The 16966-nt window shown below is 42.8% G+C and overlaps 1 protein-coding gene across 1 annotated transcript in view; it reads right to left on the bottom strand.

Moving 5' to 3' along the window:
- TRPM7 (transient receptor potential cation channel subfamily M member 7) overlaps window positions 1-8825 on the bottom strand; it is a 52411-nt gene extending 43586 nt beyond the window's left edge. The window contains exon 1 of the mRNA XM_069025413.1: window positions 8745-8825. Within this exon, the coding sequence (XP_068881514.1) occupies window positions 8745-8747 (3 nt within the window). The 5' untranslated portion in view covers window positions 8748-8825. The remainder of the gene's footprint in view (window positions 1-8744) is intronic.
- Between the last annotated feature and the right edge of the window lie 8141 nt (window positions 8826-16966).

The following is a 16966-nucleotide window of genomic DNA, read 5'->3' as shown; positions in this document are numbered from 1 at the left end:
TCAAAATAATCCCCAAAATCACACGGGCTCCAGGCACCCAGGGAAAGACTGAAGATCTGCCACACAAAAAAAATTTTTTTTTAATGCACATGTATCCTGATATTCAGGAAGGAAAGGAAGTTAAGACTATTTCTTTATTTCTCGGAGAGCTGCCAATGAAGCAAGAACATATTGCCTAAGGTCATGTTTTGGAGGGGCAGATGCCCTGCATTTAAGAATAGCACCCATTCTCATCTGGCATTGAAGATTTGTTCTAGTTCATGGTATAATTAACATTCAACTAACTCCTAATACATTAATTACTAAAGATTTTTCTTGTCCTATATGCAAGATCTTTATACTTGTCAGAAAACCCCCAAAAACCCAGTAATAACACCCAAGAGGATAGTAAAAATGACTAACCTGATCTCAGCAGTGCTAATTGTTCTACATCCTCCTTGAAGACAGGAAAGAGCTGCTCAGAATCCCCCTTGGTCTCCACTGAGCAAGCCTAGGGACTCACTGCCTAATTAGCTCCTGCAAAAAATCCTCCCCCTCTCTGCAAAGTCTACCTGTATTCTGCAGATTGCCTGTGACTAGAAAACATCCTTCTACAACCCAAACCCAGGATTTTTTCTGAAGGCAGAAAAGCTCCACTCTTGCACATTTCTACACCAGGAAGAAAGCACAGCCCAAAGCTTCCTGCATCACATTGTCCAGCAAAGTACTGTGATTATACCAGCACCAAATATTTCTCTTGTGGGCCAGAAAGCACCGAGCACAACCAGAGGATACATTCACACAATGACTCATTTGTTAGCAGCCTTCAGCACCACAGAATGCTCACCTGTAACACTAGCTGGCAGCCCAAACCAGGACAAGGATGATGAGTGTTTTCTGCCCTCTTTCCCTATATAAGCAACAAAAAAAGGCCACGCTGTTTCACTAAAGCATTTGAAATAATTACAGAGGATTTAAGGGCAAAGAGTCCCAGAGTTGCACATAGAGCAGGTAAGATTGATATTGAAAACTGCATGCACACAAAGCATGGGTTTTCTACAGCTGAAAATTTAAAAAAGGATTTTTCTGCATAAGACTTTTATAAAAGAAACCAGGACTGAGACAGACCAATAGTTTAATGAGGCAAAAGCATAAATCCTCATCAAGAGCATTTCTGAAGTTGCACAAATTAGAAGGACAAAGGTTATTTAAGTGGATATTTCTGTTTTTCAATGCCTCTGGCTGCAAAGCCAGTTGGTGCCAGTTTAAGAGGTAAAAGTCCATCCCAACCTCCACATCTGTGCTGAGTGCCCCTGGCTGAGGCCAGGTGAGTGCTCTCAGGGCTGTCTCCAGGGCCAGCCAGCAGCAAAACCACAAACACCTTCAGCAGCAGTTATGGGGTCAGTAAAGAAGAGCCTGTGAAATCGGGAACAACGAGCCTTTTCCAGCTTGTTCTGCATCCACAGGCATTGCCACGCCAGACAGTGATAAGTTCCTAGACAGTTCTCTAGAACATTTGTCAGCTAAGGTATTGGTGATCCATTACTCTTTCCCTAGTGTGAGGTTACTAGCACGAGCAGGAGTTCCTTCAAGATGAATCTCTCTCGAACTCTTTGTCCAAAAGATCACCTTCAGCCATGTACTCTTCTAATGCCTTCAGCTGAAGTTTTATTAAATTTGCTGTCTAACAGAATTTTGCAAACTACAGACAATAATGCAGCCAGGGAACACAGGACAAACTGGTAAGGCTTCGACATTTAAAACATCATTAACTGCCCCTACTTGTGTAGATTAACTGATTTTTATAATTGAAGAGAAAGTTGATTAACAGTTCTGTAATTACACAACCGGTATTTTTAGGCTCCAATCATGTGTCACTTAAGCACATGCATAATTTAACCTATCCAGGTGACTGAAGTTATGCCTAAAGACTGCATGACCTGCAGCAGCACCAGGGACAGGCTTTGAAAGGAAACAGCTTTGTCAGACTGGCTCTAGCCACAAACCGGAATACAGCATTATGCTCACTCCACAAAGCCAATCTACATGCAATTTTAACAGTGCTGTACAGCAGCATGACTGTCTTTGAACCTGTCCACATGGCTGCTGTGCTGAGCTCTGGCAGATACATTAGCAGAATGCAGGTTTGGTTTCTCTTAACTCAAAGAAACAAGTTGAGCTTCCTGAGAAGGTTAAACAAGAATGAGAACAGCACTAAAAAGCAAATATGCTGTATGTTAAGAACACTGAGAAAAGAAATCCAGCAATATTTTGTTACACTAGACAAGTTACCAGCAGTGAATCATTTGCCAACAGAAATAACCTGATGGGAGGGATCAAACTCATCTTGGCGCAGCTCAGTTCAGAGACAGACTGGAGCACGGCACATCTGGTAAAAACAAGTGATCTTGAATCTGTTAGCATGCATTCAGAAAAGCAGGTCAAGAAAAACATCCTCTGTGAACAAAAACTTAGATACAGGAGTGTTCAAGAATAGCTAACATGGGCTTGCAGTACAATTAAGACAAGGTCTACAAAGCAATTTGGTTTATACTCTGAAGAGGCCATGGAACCTGAGTTGTGCTGGCACAGCTCCATCCGTGCCTGTGCACAAGGCTGTGAGACCCAGAAAACATTCATGTACCATGGGTGATACACAGAGTAACCAACACTTCCTAATGCAATAGCACAAACCAAATCTCAGGCATCTTAGAGCAAGCTTCAAACCCAGCTTCATAGCTCCTGTCAAGTTTGGGGTGCCACAATCCCATTTTCCTAAGACTCTGCACATGATCCCAACCTATCTCATACCAGCACCAGCAATTATGCAGTCACGTGGAAGCCAATTCGGGGAAATGGCCAACAAAATAATCCACAAAAAAAAAAAAAAAAGGAAAGGAGTTGACGAGAAGTTTATTCAATTCAGATCCCCAGTGACCGGGCATACAAGGAAACACAAAGGGACAGGTGAAAGGGTGACAGCCAGGGTTTAAAGGAGTTCCCTGGATTACAACACACCTTTAAGAAGAGCTTTGGCAGATGTGGGAACAGCTAGCAAAGGGCTTGAACCCATAACCTGAGGTTATTACCCTGCAACATATCTCAAGCACTCCAGGTCAGTCAGAAAAGATATTGTCAATAAAATGACTAACAGTGGGAAGAACTGGGCTGCTAAATAACACTAGCTCTAAGAGTGCCCCAAGTCTAGAAACCTTTAAGCAATTAGTGCTTGTGAAATAAAATTTTCCTAACAAAGCATCTAGTAATTAATTTGCAGAAGGCATAAATGTAGATTTATTTATTAAATTTAAACTCTTGGAGCCAAGTTTTTCAAGTCCACATTTCACAAAAACTGCAGCATTAGAGAAAAAATTTAGCAGACATTTGGATAAGAACCATCAGCCGGGGACATCTTGCAAAATTCGACCCAGCATAAGTCAGGGGACTACAAAGTGAAAACTCTTTGAAGAGGTGACAAGAATCAGGTAGATAAGGTAAAGAAAATAAGTACCACTTTGGGTAGAGGTGTGTGAACAAAGGATGGAACAAAAGCTGGGATTCAATTACAAAAACCATTGTGCTACAACTGACTGAGCTGTAACAGACACTTTCCCAGGCTTTGAGGATTACAGAATTATGGGGAAAGGCTGAACACCTAGATTAAACTAATTTAGAGCTGTAACTGAGAAAGCATTCTCAAGCAAGAATGCTTTAGTGTAACACAGCAAAAATATACTTCAGTAATCACCCAAAAGGGTGCCAGTAAAAAATAAACAAAATTAAAATCAGCAAACCAGAACTTAATTGCAATATGTCAATTCTCAAAAGTACAACTTCTTTCTTTTTTTTTTTTCTTACATCTGCTCTGTTTGGCAGTAAACAATTAAAGGCAGAATCCAATAGCACTGAGAGTCATCCAGACCAGGCTTTAGGATCCATAACTAGGAAACAAAAAGCTTGACAAGGCTCCTTGAAAGAGAGGTCCAATGCTCTCCAAATCAAACAGGCCTCAAATTCTTGCTGTTACAATTACTAGCAGTAAATCTAGACATTGGTAAGATCCACATGTGCATCATTTTCACAAACTATGAGCACACAACTACTCTCACTGAAACTGTGTATTGGCCTGGTGCATGCTCTTTGCAAAACACACGATGTGCATTTAAACAAAATAAGCACTTTGTGTTGGACTGTTTATGATGTAAACTAGGGCTCTCCACTAACAGGCTGAAGATGAAGTCCCAATAAAGCTTGACAGAGGGTTTACAATAGCTGTTTCTGAAGTAGAATGATCTAAAAACATCCGTTGTCCAACTACACACAACAGAGTACTAACCTGATTACTGAATCAGCCTCTAAATTCTGACTTTGCAGCTGTAGAAAAATCAACAGATATGGTACCACACAACTCTCATGCCATCCTCCTTGAGCTGAGAACAAATGAAATAAAGATGGGCCGACATACATTAACTCAGCAACTGCACATTTGCCATACACACAGAGTGTTCAAACATTCCAGAAAATGTGACAACAAATGTGTGGAACAGCTCGAGTTCGAATGAGTTTGTACGAGTCTTCAGGAAAAAACTTATACTGCTCTTAGTAACATAAAGATTAAATAAACTGTAACTATGATACAACTTTTAGGATTTTTATAGGAAATACGGAAGTTCCCATCATTAAGGTCTAATCCACGCCTACCATTTCAGAAACATCTGAACTTTGCTTAAGTCAAGGGGAAAAAACCGTGTACCTTGTTAACCTTGTTTAATGTGCTGTCAGTCTGGTACCATACCATAAATTGTCCTTGCCAACCAACCACATTTGTCTTACAGACTAATCCTGCAATATCCTTATACCACATGCTGTCAAACCACTTGCCACAGTTAAATATTCTAGTCCTTTCATAAAGCAGCTTTTCAGAATTACCAGCACCACGATTAGCAACACAGTTATTTTACTCCCTGAATTGCCCATACGTTCAGGACATTTTTTTATCCAATTTTTGGAAAGAAAAAAAATCCTATACAGTTTCTCTCTTGTTTTTTGTATTTTCATTATCCCATTAGAAGTTCACTGGCCTTTCCTTGGAAAGAACAGAGGAGTAAGAACTCTCCTCTGCTCACCTAACAGCAATTAAACAACCTGTGTGGCCCCTACTTCTGTGCAAAATAATGGCTGGGGAGAAAAACTCAGCTTGTTCTGTGGGTCCAGCAAACCTGGCAGTTAAAGAATGTGGCTCACACTCTACAATAAGCAAAATATAGGTGTAATGGCTGAAAGAAACTCACCACTGCTCAAGGAAAATAGCATTCCTTCCATCAGTGAAACAGCTGTGATGGAGACTGCTCTTGGAATCCCCGCTGCTGCTCAGGGCTGTGGTCCCACCCAGTTAGGATGCAGCTGGTCAGCTGTTTAATGACTGGCTGCTACCAAAAAGACAAGTCACCTCCTGCACATCCTCCCTCCCCTCCTGCACAGCAGCAGGGATGTCCAGCTAATCATCTGCTGAGCCAGGCCGGGCAGCAAGGCCAGCCAACACTAAGGTTTTGGGGGTTTACTTTATCTGTTCTTTCATTAGATTAGTTTTCTATTACTTGAAACACAAAAACACCTATAATTTAAGCATAAGAAAAGCCAAGCTTCCCATAATAAAAATAACAAAACCCAAGGATTAGGTAGATCACTTTCAGTGCTGGCTGTATCACGATACATGACACCATCACCTCTACGTTCTCATTATGTGAGCAAAAGCAATGGGATTAAATTTAAAAAAAAAAAAAGACAATAACAAGACTGCAGAGACTACAATAGAGGAAAAAGAAGGCTTTGGGCCAGGGAACACAAAGAAAGTGTGCAACAAACGTTCAGGTTCTACCACAGGTCAAGTGGACTATGTTTTGTAGAACCAATGAAGCACACAGACTCATTTGTAAGGGCCCACAGCTATTTGTCAGTATCAGAGGTAAAAAGTGACATAGCTTTAATAATTACATTAGTATCTTATCCAAATACACACAGAGAATGAAATTATTCAGTAATGTATCTGCTGAAAAGTCAGTTGCAGAAATTTCAACCACTGAAGGCAAAATGCACCAAGACAGAATTATTCACGGAAACCAGAAACATCACCCCGAAAACAAAACTTCAATTCTGAAAAACACACACATTGATTTCACTGTCAGTTTGCCCTTTAAAAAGTGGGACAAAGTAACAGAACTAATGTTGCTTGTTTAAGAAATTGACATGGCATGTAAATATCGCAGCCAAAGTAGACACTGCTGAAAGAAATTTGGAATTCCAAAAGAAATAAATATCAGTTAAATAAAAAAAAGGACAAAGACATATTTTTCAGGTTAAATATATTGGCATCAGAAGTATCATTTCACATTGTCTATGTATTTCAAAGCTTTATAATACAGAAATCCATTCTCAAGTCTTTAAGGACTGCAAAATTCTATCATCTCCCCTCACACATGCTTTTTGACAAGTCATCTTAGAGGTTTATTTGCAATATTACTGATGTCAAATCACAAACCAATATAGCCAAACTCTATTGTGTCCGAGTCAGTTATTTAAGTTCAAAACAGTATTGTTTTGTTTAGAAAACTCTCATTGGTCATGACTGTCCACGAGGACTGAATGGTTAACAGAAATGCACCTCATGAAAGGGCCATGAAAGAGAAGCATGAAAAATGTGGGTGTTGGTCCAAAGTTTCCAGGAAAGGGAAGCACAGCAAGTGGCAAAGATAACGATGAGAAAAAGAGAGGACTTTGGATGCTGTGGTCTATCACCAGCAGAGCAGAGAAAACTGGGCTGATGTGGTAAGACAAAATGGTAATGCAGCAAGACTAGTTAGGCAGAGCCTCAAGGGACAAGAAAAGAAACGAAAGTTTAAAACAATGGAGTAACTCTCTTCAAGATAATCCACGTGGGGAGATAGATGATCTGATACAGTATCTTTAAAAGTGAGAGATAACTGTCAAATGCAAGGTGATGTTTCAAGGTGCCTTTGTACAAGTGAACATTACCTTTCCACTGCTGAGCTCAAGCAAGCAAAAGAAGTATCAAAGTACAACATCAGGAAACTAAGGCACAAACAGTCCAAACCCAGCCTGAACAGCTCCACATGCACAAAGGTTTCCCCCCTCCTGCCTTGAAACAGCAAAGTCAAGAATGGCCTCATACCAGAAGGTATGAAGGATGATCTAGCAGACACTTATCTCACCCACACAGACACATTTAAAAAAAAAAGACTGAACAGCCGGAATTGCCACATCGAACAACTCACTCCTCAGAATAATTCCTGATTTAATGTTGGACACCATCCAGCAATTATTCAAAGCTGCTAAATAGTCATGGAGCAGCAGGGAAATTTTTAGCAAAATGAGCTTGCATAAAATGTCTTACATTCAACTCAACCAAAACACCTGTTTAACAGTGGTTTCAAAACATTCGGCAAACGCACAGCAAATACAAAACACTGCAAACACTGCACTGCCAGAAAGGCTGCAGAGTCTCGAATTTACAAAACTATGATGGTTAAAACCAATCTGTACATTTCTAGGCTATATCAGCACCAAAAAAAAACCACCAGAGATAAACTAAAAAAAATGAAACAAAAAACCCCAAACCCCCAAAACTAAACCCAACACCAAAGCACTTCAGCTGAGAAGAGCAAGTACCACATAAGTGGCAGATGCCAAGCACTCTTTCAAGTCAGAATGGAAGGTTGCATTTTCAGCTTCTTCCTAGGGGAGTGCTGGATTCGCAGTTTCTAGAAAAACACAGCCCACATTTCCACACAATTCACAGATATACTCAGAAATGGAAGACTCATAGGCACGAATCCCCGTAGTTTTGAAGAAAATACCGTGAAATAAAACACCTTTATTTAAAATGAAAGCATCTGACTAGAAGTTCAAGCAGACTGTAGAAATCCATATATTTAGACCTCACACTTATATTTCCAAAATTACTTGAAAGCACTTGATGCGATGAGTCACTCTAAATTCTGTAAATATTAATTAAGGAATAAACTTATACCGATAAAGAACCGTCTAACAGCCAGAATAAAGAGCTGGAATTGAAACCGTGTTTTCTTTAGAGACACTCATACATCCCTTTCTAAGCGTATATACGTTCCCTTACGCATAACACGCAGAAACTGCAAAAATCAAATCGGTGTATAGATCAGAAGAGAGAACTGCTGCAGCCCAGAGAACTACACCGTCCACCGTGCGAATTCTGGTATTAGACCAAACCACCATGACGGACGGAGGCAGCACCGGGAGCACGAACGGAGAGCTCGCGTTTCTGAGCCCTGCGGTGCCTCCGCCGCGGGACCGGGCGCTGCTCGGGGCGCGGGACCGGCTGCGGGGCGGCGGCTGCCCCGGCCACAGTGCGAGGAGGGCGGCGGCGGGAGCCTCGCCCCGGCGGCGCGGGGCATTCCCAGCCGGCAGCTCCGGGAGGGCCGGGCCCGCGGGCGGGCGACGAGCGGGAGCCGGCACCGCGGAGCCCGAGCGTCCCCTCCGGCCCGGGGGCGCAGCCCGGCGGGGCCCGTCCTTGCCGCTGGCGGACGGGCAGCGCGGCAGCGGCAGGAGGCGGACCCGGCGGCGGCAGAGGGGCCGCGGCGGCTCGGGGCGGCCGGGACCCGCAGCAGCCGGCTGGGACAGGTCTGATCCGGCGGTCCCGTCCCTTCCCCCTCCCCGCCGAGCGCACCCGGTCCCGCCGCCGCGGCACCCCCGCACCCCGCGGCTCTCACCATTCTCCTCAGGGCCGGGCTGGGTCTCGGCGCCGACTCTGGTTCTCCTCTCGCCGGGCAGCTCCTGCTCGTGGTTCGGCGTCGGCGGTGGCGGGGCCAGTCTCCATCTATCGGGGCTGGGCTCGGCGGCAGCGGAGGGCTGGGTGGGGAGCGGCCGGGCAAGGACGACGCTCCGGGGGCGAAGGGAGGCGCGGGACGCGGAGGACGGCGCTGGTTCGGCTCCGCACCGGGAACCAGGGCTGGCGGCAGTCTCGGCCCGGCGCCTCTTTCTCATAATTGTGCGACTCGGCCGGCGGAGAAGCCGCGGCGCTGCCGCGTCAGCGCGCACCGCCCCCGGGAGGAGGAGGGGGCTGTCGGGGCGGTGCTGGCCGCCCGGGTGCCCTCGGGGAGGGCCGGCCGGGGACGGGATGGGGTTTCTCGGCCTCTCCACATGAGCGACGAGGCCCCAGCGGGGTCCCGAGAGACCCTGAGAAGGCGACACTGCCGCTCTGTGCTGCTGGTGATGTGAAGGCGGAGATGTTGAAAATGGAGCTTCCCCGGAGAGAAACCCGCCTGGCTGGGAAGGCGCGGTTCGGAGAGGGGCCCCGCACCTCCGCAGAGGCATCGGCCGCGCTTCGGGCTGCTCGGCGTCCCTGAGGGCACGGAGCGCGCCGCGGCTCCGCTCCCCGGCAGCGAGCGGCGCCTCAGCCCGGGCGCACCGGAGCCGGCTCCTGCCTGCGGAGAGGGACCCGGCCGCACTCCCACACAGAGCAGGAAACAGCGGTAGTTCAGATTCGCTCGCGCTTTTCTTGCCAGCCCTGCTCACACATGGCAGTGCCGCCATTAGCACCGCGTCGAAGGCATCTTCTCACCGGCCCGAGCCGAACTGGAGGAGGAGAGCTCGTTTTGGAGGGAGAATGGAGGGTGCGTTTCTGCCACCTCAGTCAGCTCAGTTCCCAGTTTAGATTAGGAACTGCCCAGGGGAGGAAAACCTTGTCTTCTTTTGTCCCTGTATGTAATCTGCAAACTTGGAGAATCAGTACCACAAATGAAAAGCCTTATACAATAATTTCTACTATATATGTCATTATATAGCTTTTGAAATGAACCCTGTGCTAGAGTAAAAAGTATTTGTAAGGGAAGAAAGAGAGATTAAGTTTGGCTCAATTTGTTTGTGTTCCTTAAATTAAAAAAATTAAAGAGATCCTAGAAAAATCTCCCATCTCTTTTTAAAACACCATGGCTATACAAGAGCAGTAATTATATATAAACTCAATGCAAAGTAACTTAAAAGCTTTGACTTTTCGTTGTCAGGCCTGATCATTTGTCAGCTGTTGTGAGTTATCATCTGTCTCCCCTTGCTGCAAAATGCCATCATTAATGCCACAGTGTTGGGCTGAGCTGACTTGTGCTCACACCTGAACCGTGGGCTTGTGCATCACAGGGTAACAGAGCCCACTCCAGTCATCAGACAGGCACGAGCAAAAATCAAACCAAGCAGTAACTTGCTGCAGCCAGTTTTGCTGCCTTCTATTTTTTTTTTAACAGAACTGTAGATAACAAGAAAAAAACCCGTTCTTGCATTAACAGCCATTTAGCAGGGCAAGTCCAGCTGTAAATTCTGGTGACAGAACATCTTTGCTGTGGACAATAGGTGCAAATTTGGGAAGACGCAGCAACTGAGGCATCCAGCTCAAATTAGGGTGTTGCAGGGAGTTCCTCAGCTGCAGGGGAGCTCCTAATGCCTGTTTTAAGTTAACTTCAGAAGAATTTGTGCTATCTTACATAGATATGAAAATCAGGCTCTTAGGACTCTCAATTTCCATAGAAAGGGAAAATTATGCTTTTCCAGGAAAAACTTAAATGAGTTCTGATTACAAGATCACACAACAAAGAGGCTCCATTCACTCTTTTACTGTGTAGAAGTCCCAAGCCTTCTGATCTGCCACTACTTGTTCCTGCCCAGATTCCCATGTGCTAGTTCTTGGCTTAGGGTGCAGGAACAGAAGGAGCAGTGGAAGCTGAGTAGAATTTTTTGGGAAATGGTTCAAGAATCTTCCGAAGTAGAGAAAATTGGGGATTTTTGAATTATTTAGTTGACAACAGAAAGTATTTCTGAGAAATTATCTCATTCCTGCTTCCTCTCTCCCTCTTCTTCCCTTTCTAATTAATTTATCTAAAACTTACATCCCACATTAAGTTAATGAGTCAGTTCTTCTATGACTAGATCCTTCACCTCATCTCACAGCAATATTTGGGCTATACTGACTTGATTCTCATGATTATCATGTTAACCTCTAAGTTTCGTATTTGTAAATCCAAGAGGTAGAAGCAGCAAGAAAATGAGGAAAAAAGTAGCTGAAGGCCAGCCTGGGCATGAATCTTCTCCAGTACAAGCTATTAGTTTAGGAGAACATGTGTAAGGTGAGGAATTTTCATGCCTTGTTTTCCTGTTGATCCTGCAAAACTGTAGAGATCAATATCAAACTGTTTGAGAGTTCAACTGTGATAAGCTCAGATGGAGAGCACATTCTTTCATGGGAACAGCTTGTGATGAAAATGAAAGGAAGATGAGTCATCAACATCCTCTCTGCCTCATGCTGTCTGGGGGAGCGTGAGCCTTCAGTGCTGTGGAGGCAGGACACAGCACCACAGTGAAATTCATCCCTGTGACCTGGCAGTGATGGCACACGGCCTAAGGAAGTCACTTTATATCCTCTTACTACCTTGATCAGCCCTACAGACAGAACATGGCATGATTTGACCCTAAGCTAGCAGAGTTAGTAATTCACAAGGTGAATTCTTGTACATTCAGATGTTAAAGCTTGTAAATCACTGTACAGTAGGATAAATATTTGCTACTTGTCATGCTAAGCATTACCTTTCAATCACACCAAAAGTCAACTCAAAATTCCTCTGCTATCTCCTCCCAAATCAACAGCTGTCAGCTGCGAATGACAAGGAAAAAATGAAGCATTATTTTATACCCAATAGCATTTAAGGACCTTTAACCTGAAGCAAGCTTCTGCAATCTCAGATTGAATATAACTGGTTTAAACAAAACTCCTTTTGTTATGCGGTTCCCATATCTCATTTTTATATCTCAAACCAAGCTATCAGTCTGTCCTTGACATGTTGAGTTTATTAGGTAATCATCTCTAGAACTAGTAAAGTTTGTGATGTCAACCCCAATAGGTTTTACATCCCATTAAACCAGCTGTAACTCGATCTCACTGTAAATTTTAAAGAATAAGGAACGTCTCTTAGGAAGCCCTTATCTCAATATTGCAATATCCACTAGCCAGGATGCTGCTGTTTGATTGCTCACCCTCACATGGATGAAATACTGACTCATGCATAGAAAAAAACCACAGCATTCTTCTTGATGAGAAATTAAATGAGTTACCATTAAATGAAAGTAACCTGGTTTTGACTTGGTTTGACACTATAAAAAGTTTTACCAGATACGTGCTGTTATTCTGCAGTTGTTCAAAATAAGTGCTGGAGTTCAAGTAGTTAAATAAGTTGCAAATGCTAACTGATAAGGAGATCTAGTTAATGTCCCTCTGAAGGTCAAGCAGATTCTGTGTAGAAAACATTTTTTTTTGTCCCATAGTGAAGTAATCTGTGGCAGGAAAAGAGTTAGTATTTGTTCACTTTTCATATTTTTGAAACAGGGGTGAATGCTCCCAAAGGCCTTATTCTTTTTTTGGCCACAGGTTTGTCCTTTTCCAATTTACCCAGGTAAATAATTTCTCCAGCTACAGCTGTAGTGGCAGCTCAGCAGTTTACATTCTAACTGCTACTCCTGAAAACTGAAGATAGCTTTTTTTTCCATGTGGAAGTTTAAGATTTGTCAGTTAAGGCAAAAAACATACAATGACACAGGTTAATGGGATCTGTAAGTCCCCTCCATTTTTTGTGAAAGTTTTTCTAGTGCTGATGTTGCTGATTTTTTGTGAAAACAGTTGTCCAATACCTTTCCTACAATATACCAAATAACATTACAAACACACAACTTGGCAGCAATTCAGAATATACTGTTTCAGAATAGGATGAAGTAGAAACAACTAGGAGGAGGCTTCTTGCCATTGAAACTAGGGAAAATAAAATGTAGAAAATGTGTAACCTCACAGTTTTTAAATTGTTTAGTAATTTTGGTTACTTTGGTAGTCTATGGTACACCCCAGAGTCACACATCTTCTGACGAGGTCCCAAAGCTTTAGTAATCTTTTTGCATTATACCAAGATTCCTTAAAGGCAAAAAGTAGTTAGGCTAAGCATTGTGTTAGCTTTAACAGCTGACAAGATATATTCCCTCAAAAGAAACAAGTGTAAAGAAAGAGGTCATAAAATCCAAGGTAAATTCAAGATATACCAGGAGAAGAATAATGTACAAAATATTAAATTTTGCATATTTAACAGTCATTAAACAAATTATCTCCTGTGCCTAATTTAGACTCCAATCTCACAGACAATGGATGTCTTTAAATTAAAGTAACAAAACCTCTCAGGTATTAAAATCAATGAAATAACTTTGGCATCTTAGTGTGCCACACAGCCCCAGAGAGGGAAGATGGAGGTGGCATGGCTTTGGAGATAAGAGAGCTGATCTGGTATCACCTGAAGGCCACCAGTGCAGTTCAGCTCCTCTCTAACAACTGCATTTAGGTGTTAACTAAGGACCAGAGCATAATGTCAGCCACTGACTTTGCAACACAGCTGCAGGGAATGGTATGTGAGGCTTCTCAGTTTTTCAGTGCTTTGCTGGGAATGGCAAATCACCACTAACACTAGGAAAGGACTGTAGGGTGGCTTTCTGATGGCAGCACAAAGGGCCCAATGACCAAACACACCAAGCTCAGAGTGCAAAACCAGTAACTCCAGTTCAACTTTGTGCTAGGAGTTGTCACATCCAAATTAGGCAACTGAGAGTGTGGGTTTTCCAGTTTTAAAATTGGCATTAAAGGTATTCCACAGTAATAGGAAGGGATGTCAAGTTGATGAGGTAATTGAGCACATGCAAGTCTGAATGTTCTTTTACATGCTCCATGACTGCACAAAAAGACATACATTACCCAACCCATCATCTAAAGTAGAATGTAAGCACATCCTGTATTTGGGAATATGATACCTTACTTCCTGCTCAGAAAACTGAGAGCTTAACCAACACAGGCCACAGACTTGCACAAAACTGCCAAGGGTGTGCCTCCACACATCTCTACTTAGATGTGTAAAATCAGTAGCTGCCAGGAACTGCATGGGTACATTTACAACATAATGGTGACCCACTGATTTTATCAGTGCCTGCCTTTAAAAATACAACTAAAATTACTTTATCCCAGTTTTGTTCCTTCTGAACTTTCTCCTCCCATTAACTTTTTAGAATTTTTAAAGCTTGCCTGTGAAAATTGTTTCTGCTGCAATCTTTGAGCCCACAAATTCTTGTGTTTTCATTTGTTAGCAGCTGAGCAGATGGTCAGGCAGTGAGGTGGCCTTTGCACAGAGATGATCCATGTGCAAGAAACAGACGTGCAGCATCTCCTTCCAGGACTGTGCTGCTTGAACCAGCAGGGAAAGCAACAGCAGCTGAAGGTACCTGAATTTTACCAACTAGAGAAAGTTCACAGAGCTCTGCTTCTTGGTGTTTTGGGTTTTTTTAAAATCCAGGGGTAGGTAACTCATAATCAAAATGTAAAATTTTAGGTGACTCTATACAGGGGCAGGTCTTAATTGTCCAATTTGAAATTCTTATTTGACAGTGAACCATGACAGAACTGTCACTTTGTCCTGCAGAAGCTTGCTCTTCCATTTCTTAGAGAAGGAGGTACCAGTGGGTGTGCATTTGCTCTTGGTTCCACTGTTCCTATAATGTAAATTTACTTAAATTTAATTTTGAAATCAGCTTCCACAGAAATAGTCATCTACTAGATAAATATCTGTTTGCCAATTTTCTGTAGTCAGGTGCTTTAAACCCATGAGGATGCATCAGTTCTCCAGCATAAGTTTCCATTACCTTTTGAGAGAAACATTTAATCAAAAGGAGACCACTTTTCTTGTAGCTTTGACAGGAACACATCAGAACAAAGGTGGAAATTAAATTAACTGAGCTATTGTTGAACTTTTAAATGTACTAATCCTGTCGAATTTCCTTGTATTCCAAAGCGTGTCCACAACCCAAGTTTACATATTCTGGCAGCCTTTCTGCAAAATATGGGGAGAACCAGCATGAGCACATTTCAGCCTCTGATGAAACTGCACAAATCCTTACACGTTTTGTTTGCAAATCTAAGCCTGGCAGTTACATCAACATGAATGCAACTCCAGAAAATCAGTGGGACCATAACACAGACAAGGAGGTGCAGAAGATCAGCTTGTTTTAAGTTCCTGCTACTGGCAGCTTGAGCTGGTGGGCACGATGGCTGTGTTTGTTTTCATAGTCCAAAAGATTAAACCTCCTCATTACTGGTCTCCATACTGGAACTGAGGAACATAGTATTGTCCAAGATAAAGTAATGTGCAAAGACACTTCAAATCACTCTGGTACTGCTCCAAATAGAAAAGAGGAGGAAAGAAATGAGGTCCTATGTTCATGAGCAAGGAGAGAGAACAGAAACCAGACAGCAGAATACCCATGAGCACACCCCTAACAAAAAGCTGGAAGCTCTTTGATCTAAACACTTTCTTGGTTAAAAGGTCTTTGAGCTGCAAGCAAAAACCTATTCTCAGCTATTTGATGTCCTCAGTATTCAGGGAAACAGGATCTTGCACATTCTTTATCAATAAGAGGAATTCCAGAGATACCTGAGCCTCCACCATCAACCTCTCTCAAGAACACAAAACCTTGAACTTTGATTGCTCACTACTGACAAAAAGGGTAACAGTCTGAGTTGCCCTTCTTCTTTCCTCAAGAATTGTAGAGATAAAGCATTCCCCCAGAATATGTGCTGTATGGGCTACTTGAAAACAAAACAGTGCTTTAACTTCTGAAAGCATTAGAAATCCAAAGACAATTTTTAAATATACTTAAATCTAACAGTTTGGTATAGGTAAATTATTCCAAATGGAAAAAAAAAAATCAAACCCATATTATGGTGATAAAGTTTGAGTTCTTCCATGAAGAAAAAAACCTGCAGATTATCGAAGCTGGAAAACAAGAAGAAAAACCCCACCTTCATAGCCAGACCAGTAGAGGTGGAGTGCTCCTCTGTAGGTTGCCTAGTTCCACCCCCTGCTCAGAGCAGGCTACCAGGCCTGTGGCCACTTGTATTTTGTCTGTCTCCAAGGATGGAGAGTCTACCACCTCTGTGTGCAACCTGTGCCAGTGCTTGACCATACTCATAGGGAAAAGCTTATTCTTGTGTCTAAATGGAATTGTGTTGTAAAGAATGGAATGATCTAACTGTTAAGCATCCCCTTCCTTATAAGAAGCTGCCTCTTCTACTTGCAATTTTGAGATTTACAGTTTTTCCAGTGTGCCAAATGGAGCAGCCTTAATAATGGAATACTTGGGGAACAGACAGTGAAAAACAAGTTTGCTGATTGTAGCTGTGTCTGTTCTTCTTAACTTCTACTTTTTAAAATAAGTAAATTCAAATAGCATTTTGGAGAGTTTTATCTGCATTAAGTAGTCCATTACTGTGACTCAAAGCTACTGGAACCTCCAGTGTACAAGCAGAAGAGACTTAAAATACCTCAAAACATGTTACATACAAAACACACCACCACAGGGCTGTAGGGATGTCTCAAGGATCACATATCAAGTGCACTCAGGTTCAGTGATTTTTTTCTTTTTCCTTGCCAAGATTTCCAAGCCAGCCTGGGTTTCAAATCTGAGGCTTGGCTGTTTCTTGCCCTCATGGCTAAGTACCTTCAGCTGAAGATGCCTCTACAGCACTGTTTCCTGGCTGACTGCAGGGAGCTTGTTTCCATTGAGAAGTTTGCAGCTGCTAAGTTTCCAGCTCACTGTTTCTCTGGTGACGAGCCTCAGCACTAACAGCTGTACAAGCAGCATTTACTGAGTCAGACCAGGAAAACTGATGTAGCTCAATTGACTTCAGTTCCTCTCTCTGCATCCCAGGGGAAGAAAAAAATAGAGAAAAGCAACGTACCAAACCCATCATACAGGTACATACGAACAGAATCATAACTTTGATACACTGAGAAAAACTGCAACTACATATTTATGGGGGTGTATTATGGATTTTAAATTTACTTGGTATTATGAAGTGTTAACTGTTTTG

This window comes from Aphelocoma coerulescens, chromosome 10 (genome assembly GCF_041296385.1).
Source record: "Aphelocoma coerulescens isolate FSJ_1873_10779 chromosome 10, UR_Acoe_1.0, whole genome shotgun sequence".
In the NCBI taxonomy this organism is placed as follows: Eukaryota; Metazoa; Chordata; class Aves; order Passeriformes; family Corvidae; genus Aphelocoma; species Aphelocoma coerulescens.
The sequence above is the reverse complement of the archived record's forward strand: the minus strand, read 5'-3'. Positions and strand labels throughout refer to the sequence as shown.